The sequence below is a fragment of the Tetrao urogallus genome, assembly GCF_951394365.1.
Source record: "Tetrao urogallus genome assembly, chromosome: Z".
NCBI lineage: Eukaryota > Metazoa > Chordata > Aves > Galliformes > Phasianidae > Tetrao > Tetrao urogallus.
Window position 1 is genome coordinate 37,790,427 of NC_136816.1, and position 17,210 is coordinate 37,807,636.

General features: G+C 34.4%; 1 protein-coding gene across 1 annotated transcript in view; it reads right to left on the minus strand.

The window, feature by feature from the left end:
* The window catches only part of VPS13A (vacuolar protein sorting 13 homolog A), a gene marked incomplete at both ends in the record, with an annotated part of 95,496 nt that overhangs the window by 34,389 nt on the left and 43,897 nt on the right, over positions 1-17,210 (minus strand). The window contains 15 exons of the mRNA XM_079548343.1: positions 2,722-2,868; positions 2,963-3,067; positions 3,664-4,059; positions 5,214-5,511; positions 6,808-6,911; positions 7,344-7,504; positions 8,391-8,652; positions 8,768-8,926; positions 9,347-9,448; positions 10,223-10,579; positions 11,083-11,175; positions 12,611-12,843; positions 13,935-14,155; positions 14,792-14,961; positions 15,820-15,944. Coding sequence (XP_079404469.1) covers positions 2,722-2,868; positions 2,963-3,067; positions 3,664-4,059; positions 5,214-5,511; positions 6,808-6,911; positions 7,344-7,504; positions 8,391-8,652; positions 8,768-8,926; positions 9,347-9,448; positions 10,223-10,579; positions 11,083-11,175; positions 12,611-12,843; positions 13,935-14,155; positions 14,792-14,961; positions 15,820-15,944 — 2,933 coding nt within the window. The remainder of the gene's footprint in view (positions 1-2,721; positions 2,869-2,962; positions 3,068-3,663; positions 4,060-5,213; positions 5,512-6,807; positions 6,912-7,343; positions 7,505-8,390; positions 8,653-8,767; positions 8,927-9,346; positions 9,449-10,222; positions 10,580-11,082; positions 11,176-12,610; positions 12,844-13,934; positions 14,156-14,791; positions 14,962-15,819; positions 15,945-17,210) is intronic.

Genomic DNA, 17,210 nt, shown 5'->3' on the forward strand with positions numbered 1-17,210 from the left:
GCATAAAGTATAGCAAGTAAGTCTCAACATAGGAAATCTCAGAGGAAATTCAAAGAGAATCAGTCAACAATAAATGAAAGTTTTAAAGAAAAACTAAAACAAGTAAAAAGGCTTAGTTAAGAAATAAGTCACAAAAGTAACCACAGAGCATTACCTTCCTGCAAAAGTCTTCAGTGCTTTAGGCACAAAGTGGTACTATTTCCAAATGTTTTGCTACACGATTCGTTAGATTGGTTATTAAGAAAATATTCTTCACCAACAGGTGGTAGGATACTGGAACAGGTTTCCCAGGGCAGTGGTCAGAGCACCAAGCCACTGCAGATCAGAATGTGCTCAGATAACACCCTCAGACACATGATTTGATTTTTAAGTAGTATTGTGTGGAGCTGTAATTCGGCCTTGATGATTGCTGTGTGTCCCTTCCACCTGGGGATATTCTATTCTAAGTGCTTCATCAGACATCATACCTGTACCTCTGTACTTTGAACACTAATTTGACTTTCTATTCTAGCATAACTGTGTCAATGGACAAGGGAAGCACCACTGACGTCATCTATCCGGACTTTAGACATGGTTCCTCATAACATCTTTCTCTCCAAAGTGGAAGGATATGGATTTGATAGGCAGACTGTTTGATGGACAAGGAATTAATTATGAGATTGTACCCAGAGTAGTGTTCAATGGTTCAATGTCTGGATGGAAATCAGTGATGAGTGGTGTCCCTCATGGATCAGTACTTGGATCAGCACTCTGGAATCAACAGTAGGATCAAATACACCCTCAGCAAGTTTGCACATGACACGAAACTGTATGGTGTGATTGACAGAACTGATGGACAGGATGCCATTCAGAGAGACCTAGACAGGCTCAAGCAGTTGACACAGATGAACCTCATGATGTTCAACAAAGCCAAGTGCAAGGCCTTGCAAGTGGGTTGTGGCAATCCTCACTATCAGTACAAGCTGGAGGATGTAAGGATTGAACACAGGTCTCTTGAAAAGGATTTCAGGGTACTGATGGATGGTAAGCTGGACATAAACCTGCAATGTACCCTTGCAGCCCAGAAAGCCAACCATATTCAAGAAAGAGTGCTCAGCAGGTTGAGGAAGGTGATCCCAACCCTCTTCTCTCTCTTGAGACATCTCCTGGAGTACTGCGTCCAGATGTGGGGTACAGGAGAGACAGGGACCTGTTGGAGCATGTCCAGAGGAGGGTCTCTAAAAGAATCCCAGATACAGAACGCCTTCTCTAAGACAACACACTGAAGGAGCTGAGGCTGTTCAACCTGAAGAACAGAAGTCTCCAGAGAGACCTCATAGCAGCCTTTCAGAATCTAAATGTGGGATATAAGAAAGGGACAGGCTTTTTTGAAGGGTCTTTTGTGAAAGGACAAGAGGAAATGTTTTCAAACTCAAAGAGAGAGATTTAGATTGGATGCAAGAAAGAAGTGCTTTACAATAAGGGCTGTCACAGATTGCCCAGAGATGTAGATGTCACATACTTGGAGACATTCAAGGTCAGACTTAAAGAACTCTGAGCAACCTAATCAATCTTTTAGATGTCCCTGTTCATTGCAGAGGATTTAGATTTGATGACTTTTAAGGGTTCCTTCCCACTCAAATTATTCTACAATTCCACACTTAGCAGCAATCTCAAGCACAGATACGGTCAACATTTTCTTTCTCTAAGGATGCATGCTGGGTAGCTCTCTTGGAATAAATATAATTTAAAGAACTGTTTGCCCTTGTTAAGCCATTTCATGCCACTCAAAATCTACCAACTCCTTCCTATTGCAAGACTTGAAGAGCAATTAACTTCTCTTAAAAATAGAAATCGAAGTTTAACAGATCAACTCCTTTCCTGACAGGACACATGCCCAAGACTAGAGGGGCTATACTCAAGCACTGCTTTTTCCCTGAGAAGACAGCCTATCGTTAACAAAGTTCGCATAAACTGAGAAGCAGAAGGAAAAACTCTGCTTAACTTAAGTGGACAAAAGTGAATGAAGAAAAAAGGGGAGCACTGTGGGGAAGTGAACTAAGCTGAGATATGAGCTTAACACATTAGTAAGCTTGTCTCTATTCTAGATATTCTCTCTTCAAGACCCATTGGAGAAGGAAATTGAGAGATCATTCTTCCTAAAAAGCAGCATGCTTTCAGCATTTACATTATTCCATATTAAACCCAACATTACCCCCAAATACTTTCCTTCTCCTATGTGTTCTGAAGAAAGTTCACAATGTGAAAATTGAGATGTACTGAACTCAAAACATACACACAGAATTCAAGGCACATACAGAAAAAAATTGTATCAGACACACGAGATATTGCAGTGCCAGAAGTAAAGCTGCATGCCTAGTCTACCACAGAGCAGACTTTGTCAGCACAAAAGCTGCCATTTCTGCACCACTTGTCCTAGATGCAAGCACCAGGTCAGTCAAACCACTGAAATAAATGGAACAGAAGTTTCAGTGCCATATGGAGAAACATAATAGAGTAACAGCCCTCATACTACTATGATGCAAGTAAAAGAGAAAATATTCCACTTATTGTAAACCTGGTTTACATTTATATTTCCAAAAGTTACACTGAGAAAAGATAACACAACACAGGAAACTTACTAAAAAAGCAGTGTATTCAGACATAGTCACAGAATACTGTGCATATCTTTTAAATGTTTTAACTAATTTACACCTGAAAGAGTTTCCTTCGTAAGCTTACCTGTTGCAAAACAATTGGTATCCACTTTTCCTTGCCTTCTTCAGCTACTTCCAAAATGTATTTGCTTCTATTTGAGATCATAAAAAATGGAGTGAAAGTTACAATTCTAGTAATATTGAAACTGCTGTTGTTTATAGTGACACCGACCTATGAATAGAAAAAAAATAGTTAGATGCAGTTCTGCTCTGACTTCATTTATATTTCCTGAAAGTATTGAGTTCAAAAGATAAACTTCACTTACTTGATAATCTTTTTTATGACTCTTGCATTTCACTGAACCATGACTTCCAACAGTGTCCAGTGAAAACTGATCAGACAGCTCACTGTCCGTTACCATAAGTTGAACCTATAAAGAAGCAGCTTGTATTAATTTTCACTTCACAGACACTGACCTCTGGAGTCACATACAGAGTACACATGTATACATACAAACTTAAGCACATACTGAAAACACCAATATTTTTATGCATAAGACACAATTGCCAGTATTGATTCATTCCTCAATTAGTAGTAAGCACCATTAACAGTCTCTTAGCAAAGTCAAATGGTAAATTACAATTAAACCACAACTCACTAACATCTCAGACAGAATCTGATAACCACAAATGCAAGTATTCAACTTCCAAGTACCACAGCTTCACATTCTTAAACAACTTCTAAGCATTACTTAGAACAAGGACTTTATTGGTGTAGCTCAAATGAGATAAAGGATTGTTTCTTTTTCAGAGAACACTTCTCAGTGGTTTTCCTTCCTGATAAAAGATGAGCATCTCTTTCTTAGAATATCTTTGATAAATTTCCTCAAGTATATCTGACAATATACTTTAAGGTTGTCTTTAGACAGAAGTGCATTAAGTTTCATGATTTTTACAGAACATGAAAGTGTAGATAGCTTTCAAAGTAAAAAAGATAGAGGAGGTCAGATTTTACTAACTGTAATACCTTGTTATTTTGGAGAAAGTTTTTGGGCTGGAAAGAAAACAGCAGCGGCTTTTTGCAATCTGGAGGATGCTTGCGGTGAATGCCATCAGCTTTGTACTGCAACATTCGACCAGTTTTATTTACCATCCAGTATGGGCTGTGAATTGCTATAACCATTTGCCCAGTTGTGTACGTCACATGGACAGCAATGTCCAGCTCAGTCTTATCCAACTCTGTGATGCAGTAAAATGTTGTGAAGCTGATATCTGGTAAGTTACTTTTTATATGGTACTCGCTTTTCCAGTTTTGATCAAGATAATTAAGCAGCTCTAAATCTAGTTTTGTTTGATCCAAGACTGCATTATGAATCTGGGCTGAACATCCATCTTGCAAAGTGTCATATTTGTTCCCATTTCCCTTAAAAAAAAAAAAGTCACAGTTAAAACCCATATCAATATTGATATTATATATTTCTAATATATTTCTATATATTTCTATTTTTAAAAATCAACATGAAAGTTATTTGAGAAAAACAATAAAATGTTTGTTACACTATTTAACTGTGTTACATTCTTTAATGTCTATCTTAATACCACATTTTATAAAAAAATATAACAACCACATATTGTCATTAGTGTTTAAGACAACAAATCTGTCATCAGGTTTAAATCAACATGACAGACTTCCTCAACTCAGAATTTATTTCACAAGATTCATAGGAGAGATACAGAAAATAAACTGTTACTTTCAAGCATGTGGCAGAAATCATAGTCCCTAGCTCCAGTAATCGTGCATTTATGATAAAATGCTATGATGAGATTATTCTACTATTCTACTTCAAATACTAGTCACTAAGATCATCTGAGAAAAAAAGCATTTCAGTGTATTCTATAACTGTATCATTAAGTAGTAGGACATAATCTAGACATATGCACAGACTAGGACATTTAGTACCACAGAACTAGTGATGATATTGTACATGTCTTATGAGTTTTAAATGAGAGCTGCTGGTGCTCAGCTTTCAAAGGCCCACTAGCAGTCAAAGGGCACTTAATTTCACCTGGAATAAATATTCAGTTATGCTGTAATTCAAGGAAAAACTTAGCAAAAATGCAGCAGTGGGGTAATTCCTTAGCGTGGTACTGCTAGAAGTTAATGACAGTCTGTGAAAGCACATAAAACATTATGTAGGATGACCTAATTGTAATGCTTGAGGCAGTCATAATCTCTAGGAAAAACTAGTGTTTGGTTAGGACCAAGATACACTTGGAAAAGAGAAAGCAGCTCTCTTACAGAATTAAGTTTACATAGCATAAATTTCTCTTTGCCTTTGTATCTGAAGTATGAGTTAGTACTGACTATTAAAAACACCATTTTCCCCCATTCTGATGTCACTTCATTTCTGTAGATACAGACTTCCCTGCAATATCTTTAAAGCCTGCTTCATAACAACAGTAAAAGAAGCAGTTTATTTAAATACAGATTTCAATTAAATACAGATTTCAATTAGCTAATCAGCTTTCATAACAAAAATAGGCAACGTCACAAAAACTGGAACACTGAAGAATTACCTCTACAGAGTAAGTTATGTGATAAGGAAGAAGATTGTGGAGAAGCACAGAAGGCCATAAATGTACGACATATGGAAAATCCCACTCATCATCTGAACATAATGAAGATGTCAATGTGTCTTTTACAGCGACAATATTGATGATAAATGAGTGATTAGTCGACCTCACAGACTGGCATTTCCTTTGTAATAAGCTGTCAACATTTTTCATAATTTCGTCAAAAGTAATTCCTTCACACATATCATATTCTCCATCCACTCCATTTTCATTTGCTATGGGTAGCAAACTCAGTTTTGATCTGTAAATGAAAGCATTTTTAAACAATCAGTATGAGATTGAATATTTTAATTACAAAAAAGTAGGATGTATTAACACTCTAGTATTTGGATTTTTGAAAATTTCTGGCAGTAACTTATTGCCTGCCTTTGTCTCATTTGAGTATGGAAGCTAAAGGTAGATTAGGTCACACAGGTTCCTGGAGCATCATGCCAGTTGTAGTTTTGTGCCTCACATTGCCACACACTTTATTTAAAAAAAAAAAAAAAAAAAGGCTGATGGAGGTTGTTAAGGAGGTGCTACTGAATTCATTTACAAGAGCTGCTATATTCCTTTTCCAAGGAAAAGATCAGACTAAGCAATCCAACTCTTACGGATCTGCAGGAAGTGCCTTTCTTTCTAGTCACATTAGGCACTAGATTTATGGATTTTTTGTAGTCTTGGCTTTTTTAAGGCAACTGCTTTGACCCAGTCAAGATGCTTCTTGACTAAGATTCGTCAGTTAATGTTGCATGCCTGTACAAAGAAACTCACCAATGTATCTGTGCAAGGAATCAGAAAGTTGCAAAACCTTCTTAGTAAATAATCTTATTAAATAGTCTTATTTAATAAGATACAGATAGTTAGAGACATTCATGAAAATAAGAGCACTTTCAGTGCACTATAACTTACTCAACTAAAAATGAAATTGAAACACAAAGACTGCTGTCAATGCCTTGTGACTAACATGGAAGCATTCTATAACTTTTATGACTGCTTTGCAAACTTCAGCACATAGAAAGTTATATATACTAATACTTGCCAGTACGTGCTTATCATCATCAAAAAGAAAAAAAAAAAAAAAGATGGATGTTTAGGTGAGAAGGAAGAAGCCTTAAAAACTGTCAAAACAAACATCTGTCTACAAGTTAGTAACAGATTAGATAAACAGTACACGCACACACTGCAATTTCAATTGGGTAATAGTTTGCAGGTGTTAATAGCAGAGATACACTGTAAGACAAGTCTTTCAAAAATTGACAAGCCCTATTCTACATCAGTGATGTAGTTTAAGTGTATTACATTCAATGTTACATTTCAGTATCCCTCTCTCTAAAAAAAAAAGGGAAAAAAAAGAGAGAAAAAAGAAAAAGCAGCTGTAACTTATAACTAGACATCATTCCATCAAAAAAAGGTCTTTTGTGTGAATATTAGGTAGCAAATGGGAAATGGACTTTTATTTTTTAACGCAGTTACTTGCATACAACAATCAGCAACATATTAGCATATTATTGGATAGCAGAATAATCTAATAATCTAAATAATCAGAATAATCTACCTGTATGAGGACAATGGTATGTTGAATTCATTCTCTGGTGATGCAGTCCCTAGACATCTTCCTTCATCAAAAATTGTGAAAGGGATTGAAAAATGATTCCTTATCTAAACAAAATAAAAATCCAGCAATATACATAAGGAAATACTTGTTAGACAAACTGTTGAGTCGAACAGAGCACAGAAGTACTTTCTCACTATTTATCTTACCCATTTCCCATTCAAAGTCAAGCATTTCAAAAGGTTTCTCTAATAACAGAAAATCTAATTGAACAATGTTTTGCAATCTGAACTCCAGCTCCCTCACATCCAACGTTTTAGTAGCTTTGAAAAAGCTTTTTATTTTTGAAAATCTCTTGTAATCTATTTTATAATGCAAAGCATTATACTAGCAAAGTTACATGAATTGTTGAGATCAGTTTGTAAACTGCTTTTTGAAATGATTTTTTAAAGACTATAAGGTCATCTACATACATTAAAAAACAAAATATTTAAAATGTAAATGCAACTACAATGCAGAGAAGGATCCTGGTTATATACCTGGATAGGAGAACGAATAGTTATCATCTTGCTTCCTTCAACAGTATCAATTTGGCAGACAATGGACCTTTCAACACCTGACTCCTCATGTCTTACTCTGTAAATACACCGACCCACTTTGGTCAGCGGAATCTTCTCGACAGTAGAATGATTATGCGGACCTAGAATTTGCAAAGCCAGAAACAAAACATTCAAAAGGAGAATTAACATACATTTAAAAAAGAGAAAGAGGTGTTCAAGAGTATTTTCTAAAGCATTCAACCTGTAAAAAAATAAAAAAAAAATTAAAGCAGATTGAAAAGTACAGCTGTCCCTTCTGGTCTAACTGACAATCTTGTGGTGGGACCAAACAGGAAAGATTCCTTTTTTCTCCACACAGGAAAAGGAGTAAATGAACATGTAACTTAAATACACTGCAGGTTTGCCTCTGCTAATAGTATCAGTGCCTACAAATAAATGTTTACAAAATATTATGGCTTATTAATAAGGTATTGCATGTATATATTGGAAAAAATAATTCAACTATAAACAAATAATCTGTCACAACTGGTTTGAGAGATCAGTCTTGAAAAACTGTCAATTGGTATAAGAAACCAACATATATGGCTAACTCAAACCATCAAAAACAGTTAATTTTAGCTACAACTATATTTAAAATACTTAAAACAGTTTTTCTTGACTTTTTCCTTAAGGAAACATGCATATATACAACCCTCAGTACTGTTATAAACTAAAATGTTGTATAGACAGCTTCATTATGTATTAACATATGAATATAAACAAAAAAAGTAATTGCAATAAAATTATGAAATAACGATTAGTAATCTAATAAATTATTATAATAGCAAGTTTATGCTACAGAAATTAACAAGATATGCACGACTTTTAGCTAAGAAGGCCATATAAGCATTTCAAACACTAGCATGCATCTACAATCCAAAGAAACAATGCTTTCATGTCAATAAACACTGGATGACCACGTGACAAATACAAGGTGTATCACAAAGTATTTACAAAAAATGATGGTTTATGAATTTTGGAACTTACAGATCTGAATATAAAACCTTTTGCTACTCAGGGTTGTCATTGCTGTGAACTGTTCACTCTCACTTTTAGTTCTGACATATTCCATATTTAAAGTATCTCCATCTTGTAAATCGAATATTTTTGCTCCAAATTCAACATTGAGGACACTGAAAGAATCACTAGGCAAGACAGTGATGGCAAGTCCCAGAGAATTTATTAGTACAAATGGCGCTCGGTCTTTTTTGAAGATATCTGAAGTTTGACTAGCTGCTTCAGCAAATGCCTGGAAAGTAAAGATACAAATCATAAATATATGGAGTAAGGCTTCAACAAGTGAATTTGTGCAAACATTCACTTAACAGAAATCTGAGGCTGTACAGTAAAGTTATCTTTCTTACCGTTCCCAAGTTACTCAACATTTGCAGTCCACATTTGGATAATGTGATATTCAGCTGGTCTTTTGAGGAAACGCTTATTACTGTTTTATATTCTGGAACTTTATAGTTTTCTTCTTCTGCATCTGATTCAACTAATGCTTTTTTAGCTTTCTTCTTCATCTGAAAGAAGATATATTTTAAGAATTCTTATCTGATCATTTTTTCTACAGAGGAAGTTTCATCTCATGACTTTTTATTTCCTCTCCTCTTCCCACTTCTATGCTCTGTACTGATATTCCTATTTCATTCATATTTCTACTTTCAAGTTAAAACAAGAAGAGAGAAGGAATAAAGAAGAAAAGAAGGCAATAGGCAAAGAACAGATCTCAGATGTGAATGAAATTCCCGTAAAAGTACTAAATAGATTATTTTTCATCCCTTTTCCTTAGTAATATACTTATCTACTTTGAGACCAGAATTGACATAGTCTCATTGCTAACAGGTGAAGAGTTATGATTGCTTGTTTGTTGCTTAGTTTATTTTCCCCAAAAAATAATTTAAATGAAAGATTTTCCCAGAGTTAAGCTTTGGAAAACATACCTTGATTTCAAGAACCCATGGTTTAAATAAGTCAGTCTTCTCTATTTCTAGTGGCTCAAGTAAAGGTTCCCAAACTCCAAACATCTCATTAAAATAGTGCACCTATGGGAAATGCAAATGTCAGTTAGGAAATTACACACTATTTAAAATACTGGAAGACCTACATATATTTTAAGGAACATAAAATTCTGATTTACAGGTATATTAATTTCTTCAGAACAACAACAACAACAACAACAACAACAAAGTCAGGTTAGACTTTTAGTTAGCTCCCTTCATAAAATGAAGAAAATACATAATGAAATAAATGATGCATCTAAGTCTCTACTATAGTTTCTCTTTGCAAGAAGGTTTCATATGCTCTATCACTTAAAATATAATTTTAGTTTAAATTCTAGGTACTGAAAGCCTAAAGCTCTATAAAATAAGGAAGAATCTACCTACAAGAGCTACTTAATTTTACATTTACATTTTTACAAACAGCCAGTTTGGAAGACTCACATAGGATACTGATACCACGTAACATTTGAAAGTAGGACACATTAATATACTCTGTAGCAATCTTAATTTAACATTGTTCATGAGTTTTAGCCTGTGGTTCTTCAAAACTTAATATTGTCACAATAGGCATTTGGGAAACTATATAGAGTATAAATGTGAGACTGTGTGACATCAGTCACTGCCATTAATACAATAAATCTAATGTATTAGATTTTCTGCTTTCACTACTTCAGCATCTTATTCCTCTCCTGCTCCTACACTGGGTGTCTTCGAGAGTTCAATCATCAAATATACAGATCATTTTTCTTTTATTTTCTAAATAATATAATGAGGTAATATATTAAGAAAACTTTTTCCTTATCTAGAATTTCTCACCTCTAGCTCAAGCTGAGAATGTAGGTTGATGAGGGTACTCCAGTTTTTGACTTCTCCTAGAAATGAGGACTTGGCTAAGAGCATTGGTACAGTTCGGTGCCCAACCCCAGCTTCAAGTGTAAGAACAACAGATTCTATACTCATTTTCAGTAACTGCCCTGTGGGAACCAGTTCAGTGATTGGATTTGTGTCTTCACTTTCATTTGACTCTTCAAGAAACCACAGTTTTAGATCTTTTAAGTCTTTCATATTCCACAAGCCCGGAGGAATTTCACTAATCTCTTCTTCTGTTGTTTCTGCAGTTCGATAAAGGGCGGAGGTAATCGTTATTACCGTATTTATGATTATTGGTGAAACCTACAAATAAGAAGTTGGAATAATTGGAAATCAGAAGCTAGCACAGGAAGAAAAGTCAGCAACTTTCAGACAAAACAATCAATTAATTACCTTAACAAAACAGTTATGTTTTCTACAGATCTCTTTCCTCACATTTCAAAACACATTTCTTTCCACAAGCGATATTTTGATCTGTTCATATTTTCAACCCCACCTTTTTGCCAGACCAGATCTTTCAAAACTACATTATCCAGTGCCATATGTGAATGCTTCAGATGCAAAGTCAGCACATCACGCATTCTTGCAAAACTTGGACACTACAACTTACTGGTTGTTCGTCAATTTTATTTGTTTTTACATGCTAAAGCAGCAAAGTGATCTGATGAAAAACAGAAACAGTTTACCACTTCACTCATTCCTGATTTTTAGTTTTTACGTTTTTAAAGAGACATATCTCATATGTAATTTTGAAGCCATCTGAGCAGGAAGGAGTAGAATTAAAAATAAAATAAAATTCTACTTACTTTTACTGTCAGGGATTTAATCATTAGATCAGCTGACTGTGGATTATTACCAGTCTGTTTCATTTCAAAGAAGAAGTCACAAGGCTGTAATACCTACAGAGTAAAAAAGAGCAAAAATACATGTTGAGAAAAAAAATTAAAAAACATATAATTTTAAATACCACACATCAAGAACAGTGAAAATATATTGCCTATTCTTCAAAATTAAAAGTAATCTGAACAATATGTGAAACGTGTTCCAGTGTAAAGAAAAACAAGCATCAGAAATATAACCTCAGTAAAATACCAAATATCAGTTACAGCAAAATGTGTCACACTGCAGCAATGTCTTTATTTAGGTAAAGTCTGCAGATGTCTTCAAATACTCCGTGCATATCATGTTTGTAAATTTTGAGGAGAATCAGACTTGACACAAAGTAACAACATATCAAATAAGTAAATGACTTTTTCAATCATATTCAGTTCCAGCTTGACTTTATAATCAGCCCTTGCATATTCCCATTTATCAATATTAACAAAACTCACAGCTCTGTGTGATTAATAAATAAGCAGATGTAGTTAGATTCTGCTAATATTGTATTCACAGCAAAATTTGCTCCCAAATCAATTACCTGAGACAATAAGTGACTGAAAAATATAAATTTCCAGGAATGCTACTTTTATGATATTTCCCAACATCTCTATCCATATCTAAATCAGATGCTGCTAACACAGAAATATCCTGAATTAGTTTTACCAATTGAGTTTGATTTAACACTTGTTGTTTGCATTATTATTTTATCTATTGTTGCTCAAATTCATCACTTTATTTTTTGTGGTACAACAAGAAATGAAAATATTATATTCTAAAGCACATGTGAGAAATGCAGGAAAAGAACCTCATTACACTGCGCTACTCTTAAAGCAGGGGTTAGTTTATAAGAAGAAAAAAATCTACCACGTGTCCCCAGAGTTTAGGGATTATAAAAACTTCACGTTACTACAAATCTCCTGAACTTTGTGATCTTCATAAAACATCACGTCAGATGTTCCCTTTCTTGACTAAAGACAGTGGAATGTCATTTGAATTTCTAGTTCTCTGATAATTTTATGAATCATCTACAGTAAGCTATTCATAAAATTATCAGAATCACAACCAGAAACTTTCCATTCTGTCTGTGACTCATTGGTATATACTCACATAGTAATTTAATGGAAAGTTTCAGACTGAAACTGGCTGTGTAGCATTTAAAACACAGTACTCTTGCAAACTGCTAGTCATTTGGCTTACACAGGATGTAAGAAATAAATAGCATTTTTTCTCCTCTTGGATCTTAATTTTGACCTTGTCATTGAAAGAAATCTCAAAGCTACATGTTAAGATAAGATTCTTTTTTTGTCCGATCACACAAAACAGAACAAAAGCAACAACATAACCCAAACACAGAATTTTATTCATGTATACATAATATAAAATTTCAGAAATAACTTATACTCTAGTAGCATAAGTTACACAGTTTTAAATACAAACTGGATTTTTTAAACTTACCGTAGTTACATTCCCTTTCCTTTTTTCTGGAAGAAATGGGCACGCTTTCACTTGTACCTCTTTAACAGCAGCTGTCATGCTATACCTTTCAGGGTTATTTTTAATGAAGACCTCACACTGTGCTGTAACTACCAAAGCAGGAGCATCACTTCTTGTTAAATCAGCCACAAACACAATTTCTGGATTTTTAACAATAATGTTCATTTCCATCATAGAAACAGGCTGCAGAGGTGCTTCAAAAACAGAAATTCAGTTAGGTCAATTGTTCAAAGCTTAAACAGTTGTTACATACATCTCTTTTTTATTTATAACATTAGAACTGTTTTAAAGATTTACTGGCAAGATCTGCTAAGGTTGGCATCAGAAAGCATGTAGATTTCCTGCTTTTGATTTGTTCCTAGATTCATTTATATAGACATAAGACCTCTAAAGCTATAACTACTTTCAGACAAAACAAAAGACTCCAAAAACACCAAAGGCATCACCTCTGATTTTGTCTATGAAACTGGCAAATGCAACAGCTTTACTAAGTACTCATATCCGCCAGCTAGTACATGAACTTACAGAAATGCTAGACATTTTCTACTCCGCGTAGAAGCAAGATACACGTTCTTATATTGCACAGTAATGCAGAGTTAAGTAAACTCAGTATATGATTTGTGATGCCAGCATACTTTCAGGCAAGACTTCTTGATTTGTTTAGATTTTGATCATCTACTAAGTAATCACAGCAGTCCTAGCTGAGGTGGACTCAGATGCTTATGGTACAGGAAAATAAAATCAACGATGACTAGCTTTGTAGATTTGATGTGAATTTTCTGAGGCACAGAAGCATAAAAATCCCATTACCAGCTCTGGTTCTCTAATGATTATTTCTAATGTCAGATATACTCTTTATAGTGTTGGACTCTAAATTGTTTACTCAAGCTAAAAATTTTTCCTCTGATGTATAAAGAAGAGCAAATCAATGGACAAATGAAATGACAACATTTCTAGGTAGCTATTGGGCAGAATTCAACCATTCATTGAGAATGCTAAGATAATCAAACAAATTTAGGGGCTATCAAATCTGTCATTTTCACTTTATTGTAGCAACATATTTTTAGTTGTTCCTATTTTTGGGAAGGCAGAACTTCATTTATATGTAAAGGCTGAGAGACATGAGAATTTCTTTATTGCAAAGAAGGAAACATTAACGGTTAAAAAAAAGCATATACATAATGGAAATAACATGAAAAGAGTATAATAATTTTAAGAGTGTCATAAATACTGAAAGTAACTGGATATTTAAATATAATTTTTTTACACTATTTCCAGCACATACCTTGCTCTTTTAAAGGTAAGGACTGCCTGAGATTCCTCTGTGCAGCAGCACTTTCTGCATTAGCTTTTAGGAATATATCTGCAACTGTAAGTAGAAATTCCATGCTTGCACAAAGATATATCTCTTGAACAATCACATCAAGAACTGTGCCATCTCTCCCCTGCTTATAGCTTATATCCATCATAACTTTCTTTTCAAATCCGTGCTTCATTTCCATCATCCTGAAAGTCCATTAAGGCAGCATTCAGTAAGACAGTAAGGAAACATCCACAAATAACTGAAAAATACTCTAGGTTCTCACTCCAGCGGCAAAAGGACTGAATTTAAAAAGTAATACTGAAAACTTCATAGTGTAATCAACGCTTTAAAGAATAATCCAATCAATATCAACATAAATTCTATAAAACTTCAAAAATGACAGGGCTCCTATACACTGGCGATTAAAGAAGTTTATAACTTTAACAGACCAAAATGAAATCAAACCATCACAATTACTTGCCAACATATGCAAGTGTTACAGTTTACTTAAGTTTATCACTCTTCATCAAGTAAATCTTAGTATTATTTCCCCACTGCTTTATTAAATACGAAAGTAGAAGTTGTTTCCACCTGCACTGAGCTACTTCATATCTAAATTTCATTTACAGCACATATATTGGTGCCTCACAAACACCGTGGGGAACAAATGGCCAAAAGGACACAGGTCTTGTTCATGTGCACAGAAACTGTAGTGCATACATAAAGGACTATCCTTATCAAAAAACTGCTTATTTAGCAGAACACTAGATACAGATCACAGATATTTGCAGCTCTCTGGAAAACTCCAGTTAAATAGTATTTCATATTGAAACACAGACCTCGGTGTAGCCTTGTGGATTGCCTGTCTTTCATCATCTAATGTACAGTTTGCTAACTTGACTGAAGCATTCATTGAGCCATCTGACAACATTTTCACAGCGGCTGACATCAACAGTAACTTAAACTCTGCAAGCTTCAAAAGGTCATCTCTCTGATCCAAATTTGTACCCTGTTTAAATGAAATGAAAGTACATTTGTATGTCTGCTTACAGGAAATGGAAGTTACACACACTGCTTTATTTATTCGATAAGAATTCTAACAATTTAAATAAACTCACTAGTAAATAGAAAGAGGAAAAAAAAAATCAATAATATACTGAGAAAGCTCCATATAAACAAAGCTTTACTTTTCTACTGGATTGCTAGAGCAAGATTACATTAATGAAGGGGAGATGTTTAAGAGAAAGTAGAACTGTCATACACAATTTCAGATAGTTTGCCATTTTAGGTTAAAAAATACAAAGTAGACGTAAAAATGTCAAATGTGAGAAATTAAGTTTGTCCTATGCAAAAACACACTGTATAGCCAGATACAGGAGAAGTCTTCAAGCTCCAGTATAACACACTACAAGCTTACAATAAATTACTAACAAACTTCCAGTCAGACATTTGCTGACAAATTTTATAAATTTAAACCAAGAAAAAGACACAGGTGTTCATATTAAGATACAAATTCTAAATGTCTCTCTCTACAAGCTGACTAATATGTTCACACATGAATGTATAAATAGAAGAAAGCCTGGATATCCCTCTTTTTTTTTCCTCCCTGTAAATTCTTTCTATCAAGATGAGCTTTCGTTAAGCTTTAAGATATAGAAGCTTCTAGATACGATATACTGCGATTTTTTTATTCTCTATCTTGACAGGTAATTAAAATAATTAATAAAATTAATTAAAATAATATTTATATTTTGTTTGTTACTACTGCTGGAAATCACTCTCTCTGCAAATAAATTAAAATACTATGTTATTAATTTAAAAGACTCTACACATATTTTTTGTTCCATGCAGTCAAAATTATACTTACCTGTTTGGAATTTGAATTATATAACACTAAAGTCAAAGAGTCGAATCTGAAATCCAGTTTTAGTGTTGTTTTTATTTTCACAGGTGAATGCAATTCCACCACAGCTGATGTCACAACAGTTACACCTTTCAGAAATCAGAAGAACACTTCAATATTTAAGAACTTATTTGCTAACAGCAAATAAGAAAAAAAAATATATTCTCACAAATGACTAGAAGAGATTACAGCTTCCCTATTCTTCCACATTTCAATTAAATCCAATCCAATTCTTGTTGGCAAAGTCACATACGTTTGAGAAAACACTCTTTTTGTGATTTCCATGTGCAATCTTGATTATTTTAAGAGAAAGATGTAAAACATCCCTTAATGTTATACTCTGTTGTGCACATAACAGTTCCACAGAATACAATTTCTGAACCCTATTTGCTTTGTTCTTGAGTATGTGCTGAGCAATTTATGGTCAGTTATGCCTACTCAATAGGGACAACTGTAGCAATGTCATAATTAGGGTCGACATAGATCATCAGAGTGCCATGGCAGCCTGGAGGGCAAACAGCATTTTGGGATGCATTTCGCACAATATATCCACCTAGCCAAAAGAGGCAATTCTTCTGCTAAATTTAGCATTGGTGCAGACTGTGTGTGGGTTTTGGCCCCACAATATGAGAAGGATGTTAAGTTATTCAAAGGCGTCCAGAGAAAGGCAACATGACTGGAAGGCACATACTGTGAGAAGAGGCTGTGGGCACTCAGATTGTTCAAGAAAAGGAGGACAGAAAGAGAGTCTGAGAGACGACCTTACTGCACTCTACAAAGAGGAGGAGAAGTGGAGAGGGAGTTATCAATCTCTTCCTCCTTGTCACCAATGAGCGGACACACAGGAGGCAAAAAGCTGAATCACTAGAGGAAGTTCAGAGTGAACTTCAGGGAACATTTCTTTGTTGTGCGTGTAGTTAAACACTGAAATACGTTTCCTAGTGAGGTGGTAGATGCCTCAAGGCTGTCAGTGTTCAAGAGGCTTTTGGACAATACGCTGCATAATATGCTTTAACTTCTGGTTATCCCTGAAGTAGCCAGGCAGTCTGACTAGACAGTCTTTATAGGTCCCCTCCAAGTGGACTATTTTTGTTCTGTTCTACAGTCATGAAAAGACATACAGTTTAAAAATACTACTGGCAACAGAATCAGGTTACACAGAAAAAAAGACTAATTGAACAAGTTTCCCAAAGTGGGATTCTACCAACACCAAATTTTATGTGCTCACTGCATTACTGCCAGAAAAACAAGACAGTCCTTACATAAAAGTACTATATTTATATAAACATATATATATATTTATATATATTATATATTTTATATATATATATATTTATATTATTTATATTATTATA